We start from the raw sequence: 15,618 nt of genomic DNA, 5'->3' as shown, positions 1-15,618 counted from the left end.
TTTCTGTGTTGATTCAGCATTGTATGTGCTCACTTTATGGACAAAAATATAGCTTACGCTCTTGTTAACTACAGTTAAGTGGAACAAGCTCAATTATATTCCCTTTTGTGCATCGCCCACAGCAGTGTTCATTCCGCTCCATTCCAGTGGCATGGTCAGTCCTGCACCGTGGCGCAAGGTCAGGACTTGGCGCCCTGGGATTTCCCACTGTGCCACAGAGCAGCCACAAGTGTCTTGGAAGGGGAATCTGTATAAGGGGTGATAAAAAAAGAATTATGCTCAATGTCTGGATGATAAAAACATTTGCCATCTGGCTGTTAAAAGAACAACAGCAAAAAGAACAAAAGAAACAAGCCTTTTTTTTTTTTCTTGGCTTCAAGTCCAGTAATTGTTTTGCATTTGCAAAATCAAACTGAGTTCTTTTGAGATAGATAGCCAACCCAGTCTGCTTTTTTCTTCAGTAAAATTGAGTTTGAATTGGATTTTAAGTAAGTTAGTAGTATGTATATTGTTCTTTTGTTTTTAATATTAGGGTGGGGAAGAGAGAATTCATTTGACAGCACGGTTCTGCAGAGTGCCATTTCTCTGTGTTTCGGTTCAGACCAGAATTTTCACATGCAGTTTGTATTTTGATTGATATCTAGAAGAGAGGACGGCTCAACCCTTGGTATCCTGAGTTTAGAGAGGCAGGGACAGTTGCCTCTGATCCGCTGCAGAGGAGCTGTTTCTTTGTCAGAAAGCTTTCTTGGGCTTCAGAAGTCAAAGTCTACTTAACTGGAGCATGAAACTGTTTCAAAACTTCGTGAAGTGACCTCTGATACTCCTTTTTCATGCCAGCATTATTCTCATACAGCTTCACCAGTTCTCATGTTCTAGACTAAGCCTCCAAAGCAATTACAGTAACAATACAAATGTACATAAACACCATAAGAGTATTAGCTTGTCTTCAGAGCTGTAGTGAGGAGATCATTTACATCATCAGCTCTTACATAACTGTAAACTCAAAAGAGACCACAAACTTCCCAGAAGGTAAAAAGCGTTTTTATGCTGTTGTGGTTTTACTGAACTGAAGAGTAGCCTGTAGAAAGAATTTTCATTGACTCACCAGGAGATAGAGTATAATCCATCCAGGTTTTCAAGTGAATTATCTTGTAGTAAATATTGATATAAGCATGGAGTGAGTGGTAGTTATGAATGAACTCAAAGCCAAAATTGTGTATCTGAGTTTTTCTCCTGTTTGCATTACATCTACACAGAGTACAGTAATATAGTTAATTCTGTAAGCTGCATTATTACAAACCTTGCAAAGCTTTGTTTAATATCTCAGCCACTCCAGACAAAATCACACAGTGAATATTTGATGGATGCTGTTAGATTAGTGTAAAAAAAAATTTAGTTTGGGATTTGGATATATCTAATGTTCCCCCCCTCCCTTTCAAAAAAGTTAAATATGTTGTTCAAATCTGTGTTTTCAACTTTCAGCCTTGCCCTCTGTGATCAGCATTGTGTGTTGGTTCTTCAACTTTCCTTTCTAAGCACAGAAAGACTTTAAGGTACATTTCCAAAGTTGTGCAGACAGTGGCAAAAATGGGAAGAATAACAATAGTAGTGACTTGATATTCATATACAGCCAGTATTTAACACCTCAGTTTTCAGAAGACATGGCCATCAGCTTTTTGGATCTTTAACTCAGGGTTGACATTTTTTTAATTACCGAGGAGCCTAAGGTTTAAGGAGAAGCACTGGAACTCCTTGTGCCGTGTTCTGTTAATTAGTGATATTATTATGATTAGCCTGTATGGGCAAGCAGCTGCTGGCTGTATGGCCACAATGCATACACAGCGCTTAGGCATGACTGTCGGGCAGATCTGTGCAGCTGGCGGCAGTATGTGCTGATTCAAGAAAATAAAGGTAATTGTTACTTTTGGAATCCTGCTCTTTTTAGTTCTGCAACCTGGACAGCTTAAGAGGCACAGATTGCTCGTCTGCACTCTGTTCGTGTCACACGCAGGCAGCACTTGTCTGCCATTAAGAGAGAGGGCATCACCATTTTCCTCCAAATGAGATTTCAAGGGGTTTTCTTTTTCTGTCTCCCTCTTTTGACGGAATTAATGTCCTGCCAAACCTGCCTGAAAAAAAGGTTTGCAAATGATTTGCAGATCCCCAAATTTCTTTCTGCATGCCTGTTCATTTTTGCTCCAGTTGCTGAGTTGAAAACGGAGCATACCATGAAGCAGAGAAACAGTCATGAATCCAGACCATATAAGGACCTCATCAACTGTTTAAATAAATTGGCTCCTAGACAGATCAGTGAGAGAGACTTTTCAAATGAGTGGTTTCATTATAAAAGAAAGGAAACAAGGAAACATCTATTTTTTTTCCGGTATGTGTGGAAGTATAAAACATTCAGCATCATTTTTCCCTGCATGCATTACCTAGTTACCTACTTTGAAATTGATATGACAGGTTGGGTTTTTTTCTTTTCTTGCTAGATTAGTTTTGTGACGACCTTCTGGAGTTCATTTAACTATTGAAAAGGCTTTAGTATCTTCTCCAAACACGGTGATTTCACTGTTCACCCCCTTCTCCAAGTCATTGATAAAGCTGCTCATCAGCCTAAGTTGTTCCCAGCTCTGATCCCTGGGGGAACCTACAGCTGACTTTCTCCACCCTGAAGACTGACCTTTGTTTCCAATCCTTTAGCCAGATTTCAATCTAGAAAATGAAAACTTAGTCCAGTCCTATGAAACTTATTTTCTTTAATGCCTTTGATATGAAGCCTTGGTAAAGGCTTTTTGAAAATGCAAATATGTCATGTCTGATTCCATTGCCTGAGAGCTCGGAGAGCTTACTGGAACCTTTGTACAACTCCAGCATCCCAGTGAGGTGGGATTTCCCTATGGATGTCTGCCTTCCCCATGGACCCATGTCCATCATGCTCAGTGATCTTACTCTTTATTGTAGATGCCACCATTTTATCCAGAAGGAGGTCAGATGCCTGGTCTGTAGTTCCCAAGATCCTCTTTAGATAATATAGGCAACCACCAGTCCTCTGGCATCATGGCCATTCGTAACAGTATGTTGAATGTTTTGGCCAGCAGTTACGCAGTTTCATGGTTGAGTTCATTCGGAGCTTTTGGGAGAATGCCATCCAACCTGGGTGACACGTTAACTTCTCACCTACCCATTTGGCCTAATGCTCCTGTGTATTTTCTTCGGGCTGATCTCACTCCTCTCCTTATTTGCTACAAAGAATGGGGTCAGGTGTGGAAATGTCACCAGTGTCTTCAGCAGTAAAGACTGAGGCAAAGAAATCATTGAGCTTCACTACTGCAGACTTGTCCCTCAGTAACCCTTTCACTCTTGCCATCAAGGGGTCCAACTGATTTGCTGTGTACCTTCCTATGTCTGATGTCCTTAGTGAACATTTTACCTTCAGTCTGAGCATCCTCTGAAGGGTGCTGCTTAAATTCTTCCTTCTTTCTCTCAATTTCTTGGGCCATATTGGTGGGGTTTTTTTAATTGTGGCACATTTTGCCTGAGCTTCTAATACAGGACTTGTTAATAGTCTCCTTTTAGGCCTCTAGTGGTCTTTTTGGTGCATGATTTTCAGTGTACTTAGGTAAACTTCTAATAGTAAACTTCCCAAGAAATATTTCAAAAAGTTAGTTGTTGGGAAAGTAGGTACATGGTTTTCTATTTTGTAGTATCTTCTGTCTTCTGTTCTGCCCTTCTACCTGTGCCCATTTATTTTGACTTACTTTTTTCTCCTTTATCTGTTTTCTGTCCTTCATATCAACTTACAAGCTCCGTCTTGGCCCAGGTTCCTCCCCATACCCCGTAACCTACCATCTAACTACATTTTGCAAAGCTGTGTGGGTTCCTTCCCACCATTCTGAAAGCATTTTTTGTCTTCTGCTTGCCTTTTAGCATTGTCAGAACAAGAATGCAGTATTTCTTAGAAATGCTGTACTAATTTTACATTTACTAGTGCATGATTGTGCACGTAAGTCAAACCTGACCCTTTTACTGGCTATTTACCTACATTTTCGCGTCTTGCAAAGTCTGTCCCTAAAGCAGGATCCCAACCTGGGTGGTAACAAAGAAAACCATATTTAATATTGGTAGTAGTATTGTAAAAGTATCTCTGTTGAAGAAGGAAGCTGAAGCATTTTGGGCATCTTAGCCACAGTACACAGATAAGAAAGGAAAGCCTGGAGCACAATTCTGTGTGACAGAAAGAGCTTCAGTACGCTGGGTGCAGTGTGATATATAGCACATTTGTATACTGACTTCTTTAAAATCCATAATGCTTGCATGCCAGTATTTGGATAATTTACTTTTTGAAGGAAAAAGGCAGCCTGATTATTGTTTCTTTAAAAAAAAAAGTTTGTTTATGCTTTGAATATTTTGGCAATGTTCTTGTGCATAAACTTTTTTCATATTTATGTGCATAACTTCAGATAGGATGGATGGTGGTGTTTAAGTAAAAAGGACCACATTAGTTGTCCTTTTATCATCTAGATAAGCAGCAGCTGGGCTAGTTAGTACAGACAGTACTTTAGCAAACAGCTGGTTCTTATCTGAATGACAAAGGGCCAGGGTAGAGACCTTTTTTATTTAAAAAAAAAAAAAAAAATCTTATTTCTATTTTTATTTTAAGAGAATGGAGAGAAAAGGAGCTACAGGCCAGCTGCAGCATGTGAGGGTTTATTGCATTTTTAAGAATATGATCATTTATTATAGATCAGTGCTAGGACCCAGAGAGGGAACTCTCTCTTTTCAGCCTGAAGAGAAGGCTCAGGGGGATCTTACCAGTGTCTATAAATACCTGATGGGGGGAATAAAGAAGACCAATCCAGACTCTTCTCGGGGCTGCCCAGTGCCAGAACAAGAAGCAACGGGCACAAACTGAAGTACAAGAAATTTCTTTAACCATAAGAAAAAAATTTTCTTCTGAGAGGGTGGTCGACCACTGGCACAGGTTGCCCAGAGAGGTTGTGGAGTCTGTGTCCTTGGAGGTATTCAAAACCCAACTGGACAAGGCACTGGGCAACCTGCTCTTGCTGACTTTGCTTTGAGCAAGAGGTTAGACGAGATAATCTCCAGTGGTTCCATCCAACCTCAACCGGTCCGTGACTCTGAAATGCCACACCAAGAAGTGCTCCTGCTAGGGGCAGCTATTGATACGAAATATAGGGGCCAGTTTAGCTTGCTTTCCTTGCCAGGCCTTTAATGAAGGTCAGGAGTTCGTACACCTTTGTTTATATTACCTACTCTTTATCAGTTAATCAAATTAAATTATACCGGATAACACTGGTATCGGCTAAGGGAAGGAACTGGAATGTGTAATTCAAGCTCTTTATTGGAAATGCATCAGAAAGAACAAGTCTTTATTTGAACTGCAGTCTTGCTTTGGACTGTCGGTCTCTTTATCTTGCCCACAGCACAGTTTCCAAATTCAATGTATTTTTTCTTACACAAACTTTCTGTTAACAATGTAAGGAAAAGACTTTTTTTTTTCTTTTGTGAAAGCCAGTTGTGTATTTCCTGTCTAATTTTTGCTATTTTGTAAACGGCATTGTATCTTTTGTAAAATATTTGTGTAGTTGGCTGTCGATGCCTTTGTTTAAACCCATCTTTTGAGATGCTAATTAGAAATGGAAAAAGTTTTCCTCGTGAAAATGATAAAATACATGATTCTCTTTACAAAACACGGCCATCTAAACACAGCGCTCCTGCTATTTCTTTTATTTACCCTGTACTTTACTGCATTAGCAGCAGTGAATTTCTATGTATTTCTCTGATTCAGAGCTTTCTTCTTGTCAGTATCTTTCTGAAAATCTCTTGAGACCTTCCTACAAATGAGTTTGAAGGTTGATGGGTTGTCAGATGAAGAAGGACTGTGAGATATGGCTCACTAAAAGCTGGACACTTGTTACATAAAGTCATCAATATGGCACTGGGAGAATAAATCCCGGAGCACTTTGATATTTTCACACCTTATGTAAAGGCAGTGAAATAAAGGTTAGTTTATCATTTAATGCCTTTACCACGCAAGTTTAAGCTCTCAAGCAGTCTAATGTTGCTGTGCTTTTTTTTCTTACAGTGCTTCAGAATTTAACATTTCTATTCTTTTTGAATTTGCCTTAGATTCCTTTATAACAGAGGCTACAAATATTGTTTAATTTACTTTTCAGTAAAGCTGTCAGTTGTAATCTGCAATTTAAAAAAACTAATAAAACAAATCCTCATTTCACAATTTAAACCTTATTGAGTCTAATTCACTTGCACTGCAAGTTTATTATTCTCCTGCAGCTTGACGTGCCTCCAATTGTAATTGTGTTGACCCTCTGATGCAGTAAATCTCCCCAGTGCTTATCAAACTGGGAGAGATAAGTCTACAATTTGGAACTTCATTAAATATCTCATTTATATTAAACAGATGATGGCTTTGAACAGAAATAATAATTTCTACAGACTCTGCGACCTCCCGATCGTGGTCTCCTCGACTTTGTAATGCGGCGTTTCGCAAACCTCCACCCCTCCGTGTACCAGGTGTTATGCCAGTGCCCGAATGTCATAAGTCGTTAGTCCATCAGGCTGACTTCAAAGCCTCTGCTGTGGAGACTGCAGCTGAGTGCTTTGTAGCCCTCGAAGCAGATTTTTTAAAATCTTTTGTAGCGTACATTTCTTAGTCATCTGGGGATTGCAGGTGGAGTGATTAATAATGGGCAGCTGTTTAAAGAAAAAACAAGCAACAAACATCTTGCTTGTTATTGTAATTCCTGAAACTATGAACTACTCCTCTTGTGCTCGTTTAGAGACTGGTCCTGTGGAATAAGCATTCCTCGTTCCCAGTGGCTTCAAAGAGTTTGCAGTGTGCTCAGTATGTTGCAGTATCTGGTCCCCGCTGTATTTCAATACATATAAAATATATGCCACGGGATTTGTGTAAGGACATTGTTCTTGACATTTAACTATACACTTCAATATGAAGAGGTGTGTTGGTGAGAACAGCTAATGCTTTGATGTGTGAGTTCATACGATTACCCTGCAAAACGCATCTATTTTTTAATAGTTTTTTAGAGCTGGATTCAGTTCACACTGTTTAGGTGAATTGGTTTAATGGTCTCTGCGAAGCTCCTTTGTAGCATTACCGAGTACCAGCAGGGTGCTAGAGCTCAGGTGAATGAAGAGCTTTAGGGGAAGGAAGGCTGGATGGCGCCAGGGCTGGGTGAGAGTGTAGGGAGTCTCTTGTCTCTGCAGTGAGTGACTGGGCACTGACAAATTGGGCATCCAAACTGACTGGTGAGTGCATGGGCGCTCATTCTCCTCGCTCCCAGGGGCTGCGTTGGCAGCAGCAGTGGAGCTGCCCGTGGCTAAACCCAGCTAGACGATATCAAATTGTTTTCTTTGTTTGCCTCGCATGGGCGCTTCTGTCCACTGTGCTCTGGTTCTCTGGGCCTCGCTGAGGAAAACTCTACTTTTTCCTCTCTTTTTGAAAAATCTGAGAGGCATACACAGAAAAACAAGGGATGACCAGCTTCTGCAAACAAAGGCTGAGCTGGGAAGTCGCTCAGGGGAGCCTTCTGACGGAGAGCAGCTGGGGTGGGGAGGCGGCCATACCCGCGGTCTTCTCCTAGCAGCGGGGGTGGGGAGGCGGCCGTACCCGCGGTCTTCTCCCCTGTGCCTGTGGCCAAGCAGCCCGACTCCATCGCTTCTTCCACCACCTACTTTGTCTGTCTTGTAAAGCCCCGGGGAGGCCTGCCTGGAGTCGTGGTGGGCAGGGACCTGGCAGCTCCGGGGGTTGAGGGCTGGGGTCAGGGGGCACCTCAGGTCTTGCCAGTTCTGGTTTTTGTGGCCCTGCCTGGATGCTGCAGCAGTGCCAGGGATCAGGGAAGCTTCCAGACTGAATGAAGCACACGAGATCTCTGTACCCTGCAGCCAGGAAAGACAGAGCAAAGAACTCATCATAAGTAGGGAAAAAAAAAAAGTTACTGTGAAGTCTGACTTTTTTTTTTCTTTTCATCCTAACTACAAAATGTTTGAGTGTTTGCGTATTGGTTATTAATATGTGTGGTGAGGTTTCCTGGGGGGTTTCCATGATGATTACATTTGAAAGCAAATTGCACCACTTCAAAAAGTGCCAGCAGCCCAATTCCAAATGGAGTTCCTGCTCTGCACTCCTGACAGGGGCCTTGTTCTGACAGGCTGTCAGTGCGGGAAAGATGGCCCAGCTGTCTGCCCGATAGTACTGAAAAAAGCCAAAACTGTCTGTTTAAGAAATTATCCAACAAGGAGGCACCAAAATGCAAGGTTTTCTTTCACCAATTTTCTGCTGAAGGATTTGAAATTTGACAGGGCGCCATGGGAGGTGCAGTGTAAAGTGGCTTAGAAAGTTGGTCATTAAGCAGAGCTGTCATTGCAAATTATATTTGTCCAGGGTGAGAAGTTCTAGCCCATTTGGTGCCCAGACAGGTCTAGGCCTTAGGCAAGTTGTCACAGTTCCCCCATGCTGCTAAATGGACCCTGGGCGCTAATTTTCCTCTCTCTGTGCAGTTGGAGTCACCTGGGAGCCCCTCTGGGCCAGAGCTGCCCATAGAGACTCTGCTGGACGACAGGGAACGGAGGATTTCCCACTCCCTCTACAGCGGGATCGAGGGTCTCAGCGAGTCACCCACGAGGAACGCGGCGCTGAGTAGGATAATGGGTGAGTCAAATCAGCTCTGCTAATCGGGGCGTGTTTTTATTCCTCTCTGTGCTTCAGCGAAGGGCGATTAATGTATTATGTGGGAATCGGGGAATATGGAGGTTGCACCGACTAACTTAAAATGTGCCTTAAAATTGTTCCACGCGAGCCTTCTGGATAGTTAATGTGAGAAAGAAAGTCAAATGGCATTATAAAGTGAATTTTGTATCCCGTGGCAGGTAATAGAATAAATAACAGGAGCATTTAACATGGTTTTTCAGTGTCTGATCTGGGACAATAAATTATTGGTAAGTCTAGTCTCCACGTTGAGTCTTCCTTTGCGTGATAGTCAGTGACTCATGGGAATTTATAATTAATTTCAGCATTTCTTCTCTGTTTCAGTCATACTAAAGTACGAAAATAAATAAGGCAAACTTGCATCCATTTATGCTTATTAGGGCATTTCATTAATTTGTTTGAATTTTTGCTTTGCAGGACACCAATTTTAAAACCTTATAACTCATTTTAAGCATCCCTCGTGTAGATTCTGCGCCATACCATCTGCATGGCCCCAGTGGATAATGAGGTTATTAGCGGTTGCTCTGCAGCAGTTCAGCTTCTGATGTACAGAGCTAGGTAATAAAGACTTGCCTTGCCACAGGAGTGGTCAGATTTACTGACTAGGATGGGATTAGTTTGAAAGGATTTTCAAATTTAAACACAAAAGGCAGCTTGATGAAAATAGCACCTGACAGAAGACGCGACAATTGCTTGCTTGAGTTGCAAGTTTTAAATGTAAGACGTGGCCATTAAATCTGGGACTTTTTTTAGTGTGCTTGACACACACAGAATATATTAGTAGATGCTGCTATAAACTTGATATGAAGCAAGGCTGAACATAGTTTTTAATTGCTTCAGACTGATTTTCAGCCTTAGAAAATGAAAGTCCACCACTTAGGCTTTTTCCAGTCAACAGTTTGTATATATATTTCACTCTGGTTTGGAGTTGGGGTTTTTTTTTAAATTTTTGTATTTTGGGGTTTGCTTTTTCTTTGTGGTAGCAGAACAATACTGTTGTTAAACTCTCTGAAAATCCACAAATTTGCTGTTTAAGACTTAACTTCAGTTAAGCCTTTTGTCTGTTTTTTGTGCATTTGGGCAAGAGTAATTAGAAATAAATCATATTCTGCTCTGTTGCATTACATTTTGTGCAGCTCAGAAGAAAAATTGTATACCTGAGAACCAAGGAAGCATGAAACCTTTTCACCCAAAGTCATATGCTCTTAAAGAGAACAATTTAAAAAAACTATTAATTTCTTGACAAATTTAAGGAGTGATAAAATTATTTGACGTCTTTAGCACTATTCTCCTGTAGAAGGGACTAGTTCTTGTGATGTCAAGACTTTATCTAAAACATTTGCAAAGCACTACCTTCTGCTCTTTCCATCAGTGTTGCAGAGGATTTACACATAGAGCTCATATAGGTGTTAGCGAGTTATCGCTTAAACACCTTGTCCAGTGATGGGAGAAGAAACCCTGAGAGAGTCTGTGTGCATGCGTGTCAGCAGTTTACTTCCACATCAAAGAAACACAGGACTTGCCATGCCAAATCGATGTAGTGGTTCATCAGTCTGGTATGATCCCTTTCACAGTAGCCGGTAACTGATATTTCAACAAAAGAAAAAAATTCTTTCCAAAGCTCTTAAAATCCAATGCTTTTGGGTACCTCTGCAATGTAGGGAAAAAAATCCATCCTGCATTTTGTAAGTATTTTATAACCTGAAGTTGATGTTTTGATTTCCTCTGAATCATTGTTTTTCTGTATTGTTTTCAGAAACCAGGAACTATGTAGAAAATTGGTTGGTTGTGACTTAAATCCATTGATGCTTTAGTTGGAAGCACATGGAAAATCAAATTGTGCCTGAACCTCATAGTAGATGTGATCTAGTCAAGCATAACTGAAAACTGGTCTTGCCAGGACTGGGTCACTCCTTTCTGCAATCACGGCAGCTTCACAGAGCTGTCATGTTTAAGCACAGTTTTTAGGTAGCAGTCAGTTTTCTAATATGCTATTTTTTCTGAATTAATCAGTACCACTAAGTTAAAACTGCAGTGTTTATAATCTTTTGTGATATTGCATGCATGTTTTCTTGCAGTGCCATACAAGAGAGAGGTGTTATTACCTGTTGGGAGAGATAGGTACAGTTGCTTGTTTCAGAGTAGCTAACTTTGTAAGACTCAGTCATTTATTATGCAGTGGAATTCCTGTCCTATTAACATTGATAATGAGAAAAAACTCAGAACTTATTTTATTTTCTTGAGAATGTATATGTGGTGTTAAATGACTCTTCCAGTGTTTTCTCCTCTCTTGAAAATTGGTCTAAAAGTGAGGATTAGTCCTAAGAACAATCTGGCTAAGGAAGACTGGAGGTCTGTACCTTCCTATGCCAGTCCTGACCATGAAAACAAACCAAAAGGAGTGCTTTATGCAGTGCTGATTCCCTTGAGTGCTCTCCCCGTATCGAGGAGCCCTCTGACTTGCGGGCTCTCTGAATCACCTGATGTCTTTTTATTTACCCCTCAATGGATTTAGCTATGTAAACTTATAGTACTTTTGGTACCTTGTGGTGAGGAGGTCACAGTTTGATTTCATGTGTGAAGGAGTAGGTCTTTCTGCTTCTTTTGCTGTTGGATAAAATTTGATGGATTTTGAGTTTTCTTCCTTCCTAAGTTAGACTATTCAAACCTGATAATCTCACGATCTGGAAAATGCCTGCTCTTTTCAGTCATTGCTTAAAGTTGGAACAAAACTTTTAAGAGAGTTTTGTTTCTTTTAAATACATCTAATGTAATTTTCAGGAAAGGTATTTAAGACAATTTCCTTACTCTTTCAATCCATAACTGACAGCAAGAACTGGTTGTCAAAGCCTTGCTGTGCGAGTGAGAATAAAATACCAATTTTAGAATGTGATTTAAATTATGTAAAACAATGTTTGCTTACTGCAAAAAGGCTACATAAATCTTTTAATGTTTCTGACGATTCTTACGTTGATCTACTTTTCTAGATGATTATTGCTATTATAGATTTTCGTATGCTTTTTCACTTGGTAAGATTTCACTGAAAATTTCTGATGGAGAGGAGATACTGCTTTCTGTATTCAGGGAATGATATTTTTGTTTTGATGAGGTGTTTTTTTATTTATACAAATTGGGTCTTCTCTTCTAAGAATTAGGTGGCTATAATAAACCCTTATGTTTGTTTATTTATTTTTAATATTTTCAGGTTGCATGTTGTTAGTACATTCAAAATAACAACTGTGTTATGCTGGTTTGCTTGGCTCTGTGATTAAAAATTCAAGTCTTTTCTTCTGATACACCGTTCTTGTATATCATCCATTATGCTCCTGAGTTTTTTGCAATACGCAAATACATAGCTGCTGTCTATATAAATTATTCTTATTCAACAAACAGCTTAGTACAAAGTCCTCTTTCATCTCTCTCTTCTAGTTGCCGATTTTTTTTTTTTGTGAACATGGTGGGTTTTGTTGCTAAAGGTGACTAAACAGAAGTTATTTATCAGGGGGTACACAGAATAGCAATAGCTTGCGCTGAATCTGCTTGTCATCCTGAAGAATCCCCCAGAACTTTGTAAAATTTGATAGTTCCTACACAACAGGAAATACTTTGTTCTCTACATAAATAATTGCTGTCCTAAGGACAGAATCAGGAGGAAGCACTACTGAAAAAAATTTAGCTAGAGATGTAGAGTGTGTGTGTCAATGAAATGAAAATAACCCTTTACAAGCAGAATGCAGTTCACCAGCCAGGAATCTCATCAGAATGTGGTGGTCTGCTACAATAGTCTTGACAGATCTGAGCACTCTCTTGAGATCCAAAGCCTGGATATAGTGGAGACATTTTTGTCCTTAGATGTTCCCCGCACATGTATTCCCAATCCCATCTTTATTTAGCTTGGAAAATTAGATGATGTGAGTATCTATGGGAAATTTTGCCAAAACTCATTATATCGCTGGGGACAAATATGCTGTTAGTGAAAAATAAATAAATGAAGATCTGGAGAAATTCTGGTTTCTCATTGCACAATTCTCTGTGTCCCTCCTGTAGGAAGTCTTGTCACTATTATTATCATCATCAACACTGTTTTCTTTTATTATTATTTCTGTTATTTATTACTCTATTTATTACTTTGGTTAATACTTCATCACAGAGTAGCTGTTGCTGATTTCTTGGTCAGGCAGGTTAGGAATCACTTGCCATGTCAGAATAAGAAAGGCCCTCTACTTGTGGAAGAGGCTTGAAGTATACCATTGGTCTGAATCCCATGTATCAAAATGCTTATGAGAGTCACACATAAAGTAATACTTGGTTTTGAACATATTGTAAGGGTGAGCAACAGATTTCTTAGACCTTCCTTTAAAGAGAAAGCAATAGCAAAGGCACAAGAACTAAGCCAGATACAGTACCATGAGAATGCAGTGTAGTATGGGAGCCAAGTTATTACAGCAAACAGATTAACCAAACTTCAGGGATTTTCAAGATTTAAAAGGACCTGGAGTAGTTGGGTTCTTCATGAGTAAGCCTGTTGTACATTTTATGTACCGTGTATGCTCAGGGTTTTTTTGGAGCGCTTTATGTTGGTGGTTTAATTCAGGTCCAAACTATTTTCTGGCCTCTTGTAGGTCTGTACTATTATAGGTTTGAAGTGTTGCTGTTTGGCATGTTTTTCCTTCTAAGCAGAAAGTCCTCGTAGACCTGGAGACCAGCCATTTGGTACTGGAGCTCTGAGACTTTTTTTTCTGCACAGATGGGAACCCTTCTTACCCCATAGTTTGGTACTGTCCTTAGGCTACGCTTATTTAGATCGGTAACTTGTTCAAGAAATTTGAGCCTCATTGTCCTGAGATGAGACACACTTGAAAGGGAGAATGTTTTCCCTTCCTTATTACACCGTCCAAAATACTACATATTATTACAGATTACCTTGCTGAAGTTGAATTAATATATGCAAAACTGGACTTGAAGTGTATTCAGAGTCTAAATTTTATAGCACTTTTCTAGCCCGAGGGAAAATTATTGTCTTGGAGAGGTTTGTAGACAGCTTGAGCAACGTTTTAGATTTGTAGATCAGTCAAATATACTGATGATTACTAGGTTTGAAGTTTCTTTGATGTTTCCTTGTAATGTTTCTCACAACACTTGCAGAGTTGCTTTCTCCAAGGGTATTTTCTGTCCACTTCAGCTGAGCCCTCTACAAAGGACGTATTGAGTCCATTGCTGAGGTCTGTCTAACCATCTGCTGGAGGTGAAGCCTTTCACCTGTTTTTAGCTTCATCTGCAGTGAAAAGCATAGGCATGTCAGATGGGTTTTCTCCTTAATTCCAAAGCAACTATTAAAATGTCAGTCTTCACCCTTGTCAGATATAAAGAAGGGTAGTGAAAAGTTAAAAATGTTACTGAATTACTGTAGACTCTCAAATGGGAAGTTCAATCTGCCAAATGCCATAAGGTTATACCTTTTCACAATCAATTCTTTGGAGACGTTATTAACTACAGAGTTAACAGTCTTGTAGGCATTATGTTTGGAAAGAAGTACATTACCAGGCTAAACATTAACCTGTCCATCATAGAAGCTATTGCTGGGCAAAGAATCAGCTGTTATGCAAACTGAACACATTCATTTCAGTTTGACAGTGATAAGAGGTTCACCATGCAATACCTTTTTCTTCCAGCCACTTCTTCAGCCTTCTTCAATGATCTCTTTTGAAGCCAGTTTTCCCCCCTTTGGAAAGCTATACAAAATGTATTATCTAGTGCAGCGATGATTTTAGCTAGCTCTTTACACATAAAGTATTATTTGTTTGTTTGTTTTTTAATAATTGAATGCGAAGGCAGTGATGGTAACTGAAACCTTTCCAGAAAAGAGGAAAAAAATCTTTTCATCTAATTCAACACAATTTTTCCATATCTGCATGGAAAATGAAGTGTGAAAATATTTGATGTGTCCATAGAAGCAGTTTATGTTACGAAAATATGAGGTTTGCTATATATTATTACTGCGGTGCATCATAATTTTAGAATAATTCACAGTTTGTTGTCAGATTAATGGGTTGATTAAGCTAGTGCTTTTCTTCTCACGATATGTGACAATTTTACTAATTGTTTTAGTAAGATAATACATTTCCAGGAATAAAATTCATGTAATGTCATGATCATTCATTAGAAATAATGTCGCATGTAGCGAGAGTTAGGACCAAACATTTTAAATGACAGACCTTTTTAAGTCGAGCATCAATATCCAGGAGGAAAAAATATTTCTAAAGGTACTCTAGCACATAAAAAATTATGTGCCGCTAATATGAAAGAATCACACTTCATAATTAGCCACTGCCTCAGATCACTAAATGATTTTCATCCAGATTTGCAAATCTTTATTTTCCTTAGAGCTAGTTTTAGCTTAATGTTTCTAGATACTGAGGTAACCTCTGTTTATTCCAAGTTAAAATTTTAAATGGTGATAATTCTATATTTCTACTGTCATCCAAATAATATATAACCCCTTTCCTCCCAACTCTGTATCTCATGCATCTATCCTGAAAAACAGATTTATTCCATTTAAACCATAGTTATGTTACAAAGCATTGCAATGAAAACATTCCTTCTGATATTCCTTATAGCTTTTTAGTCTGTTTTGGTGACAAAGTTTTCTATAGGTTTAAAAGTTGCTTCTGCTTTTTATACAGTAGTTTGAAAATTGTTATACAATATGCATTGAAATGATTACTAGAAAATAGAATTATGTGTATATATTTATCCCTATAAAAGCAGTAGTGCTAGTGGGTTTATAATATTTATATGCACATTAAAACTGGTTTTTACTTGGAAACAGTGTTTTACTAGTTTATAAG

General features: G+C 39.3%; 1 protein-coding gene across 1 annotated transcript in view; it reads left to right on the top strand.

Annotated features, from left to right (window-relative positions):
* The window catches only part of PARD3 (par-3 family cell polarity regulator), a 428,182-nt gene that overhangs the window by 247,727 nt on the left and 164,837 nt on the right, over positions 1 to 15,618 (top strand). Inside the window, exon 14 of the mRNA XM_019471891.1 lies at positions 8,563 to 8,713. Coding sequence (XP_019327436.1) covers positions 8,563 to 8,713 — 151 coding nt within the window. The remainder of the gene's footprint in view (positions 1 to 8,562; positions 8,714 to 15,618) is intronic.

Source organism: Aptenodytes forsteri, unplaced genomic scaffold (assembly GCF_000699145.1).
Source record: "Aptenodytes forsteri isolate BGI_AS27 unplaced genomic scaffold, ASM69914v1 Scaffold257, whole genome shotgun sequence".
Taxonomy (NCBI): domain Eukaryota; kingdom Metazoa; phylum Chordata; class Aves; order Sphenisciformes; family Spheniscidae; genus Aptenodytes; species Aptenodytes forsteri.
The sequence above is the reverse complement of the archived record's forward strand: the minus strand, read 5'-3'. Positions and strand labels throughout refer to the sequence as shown.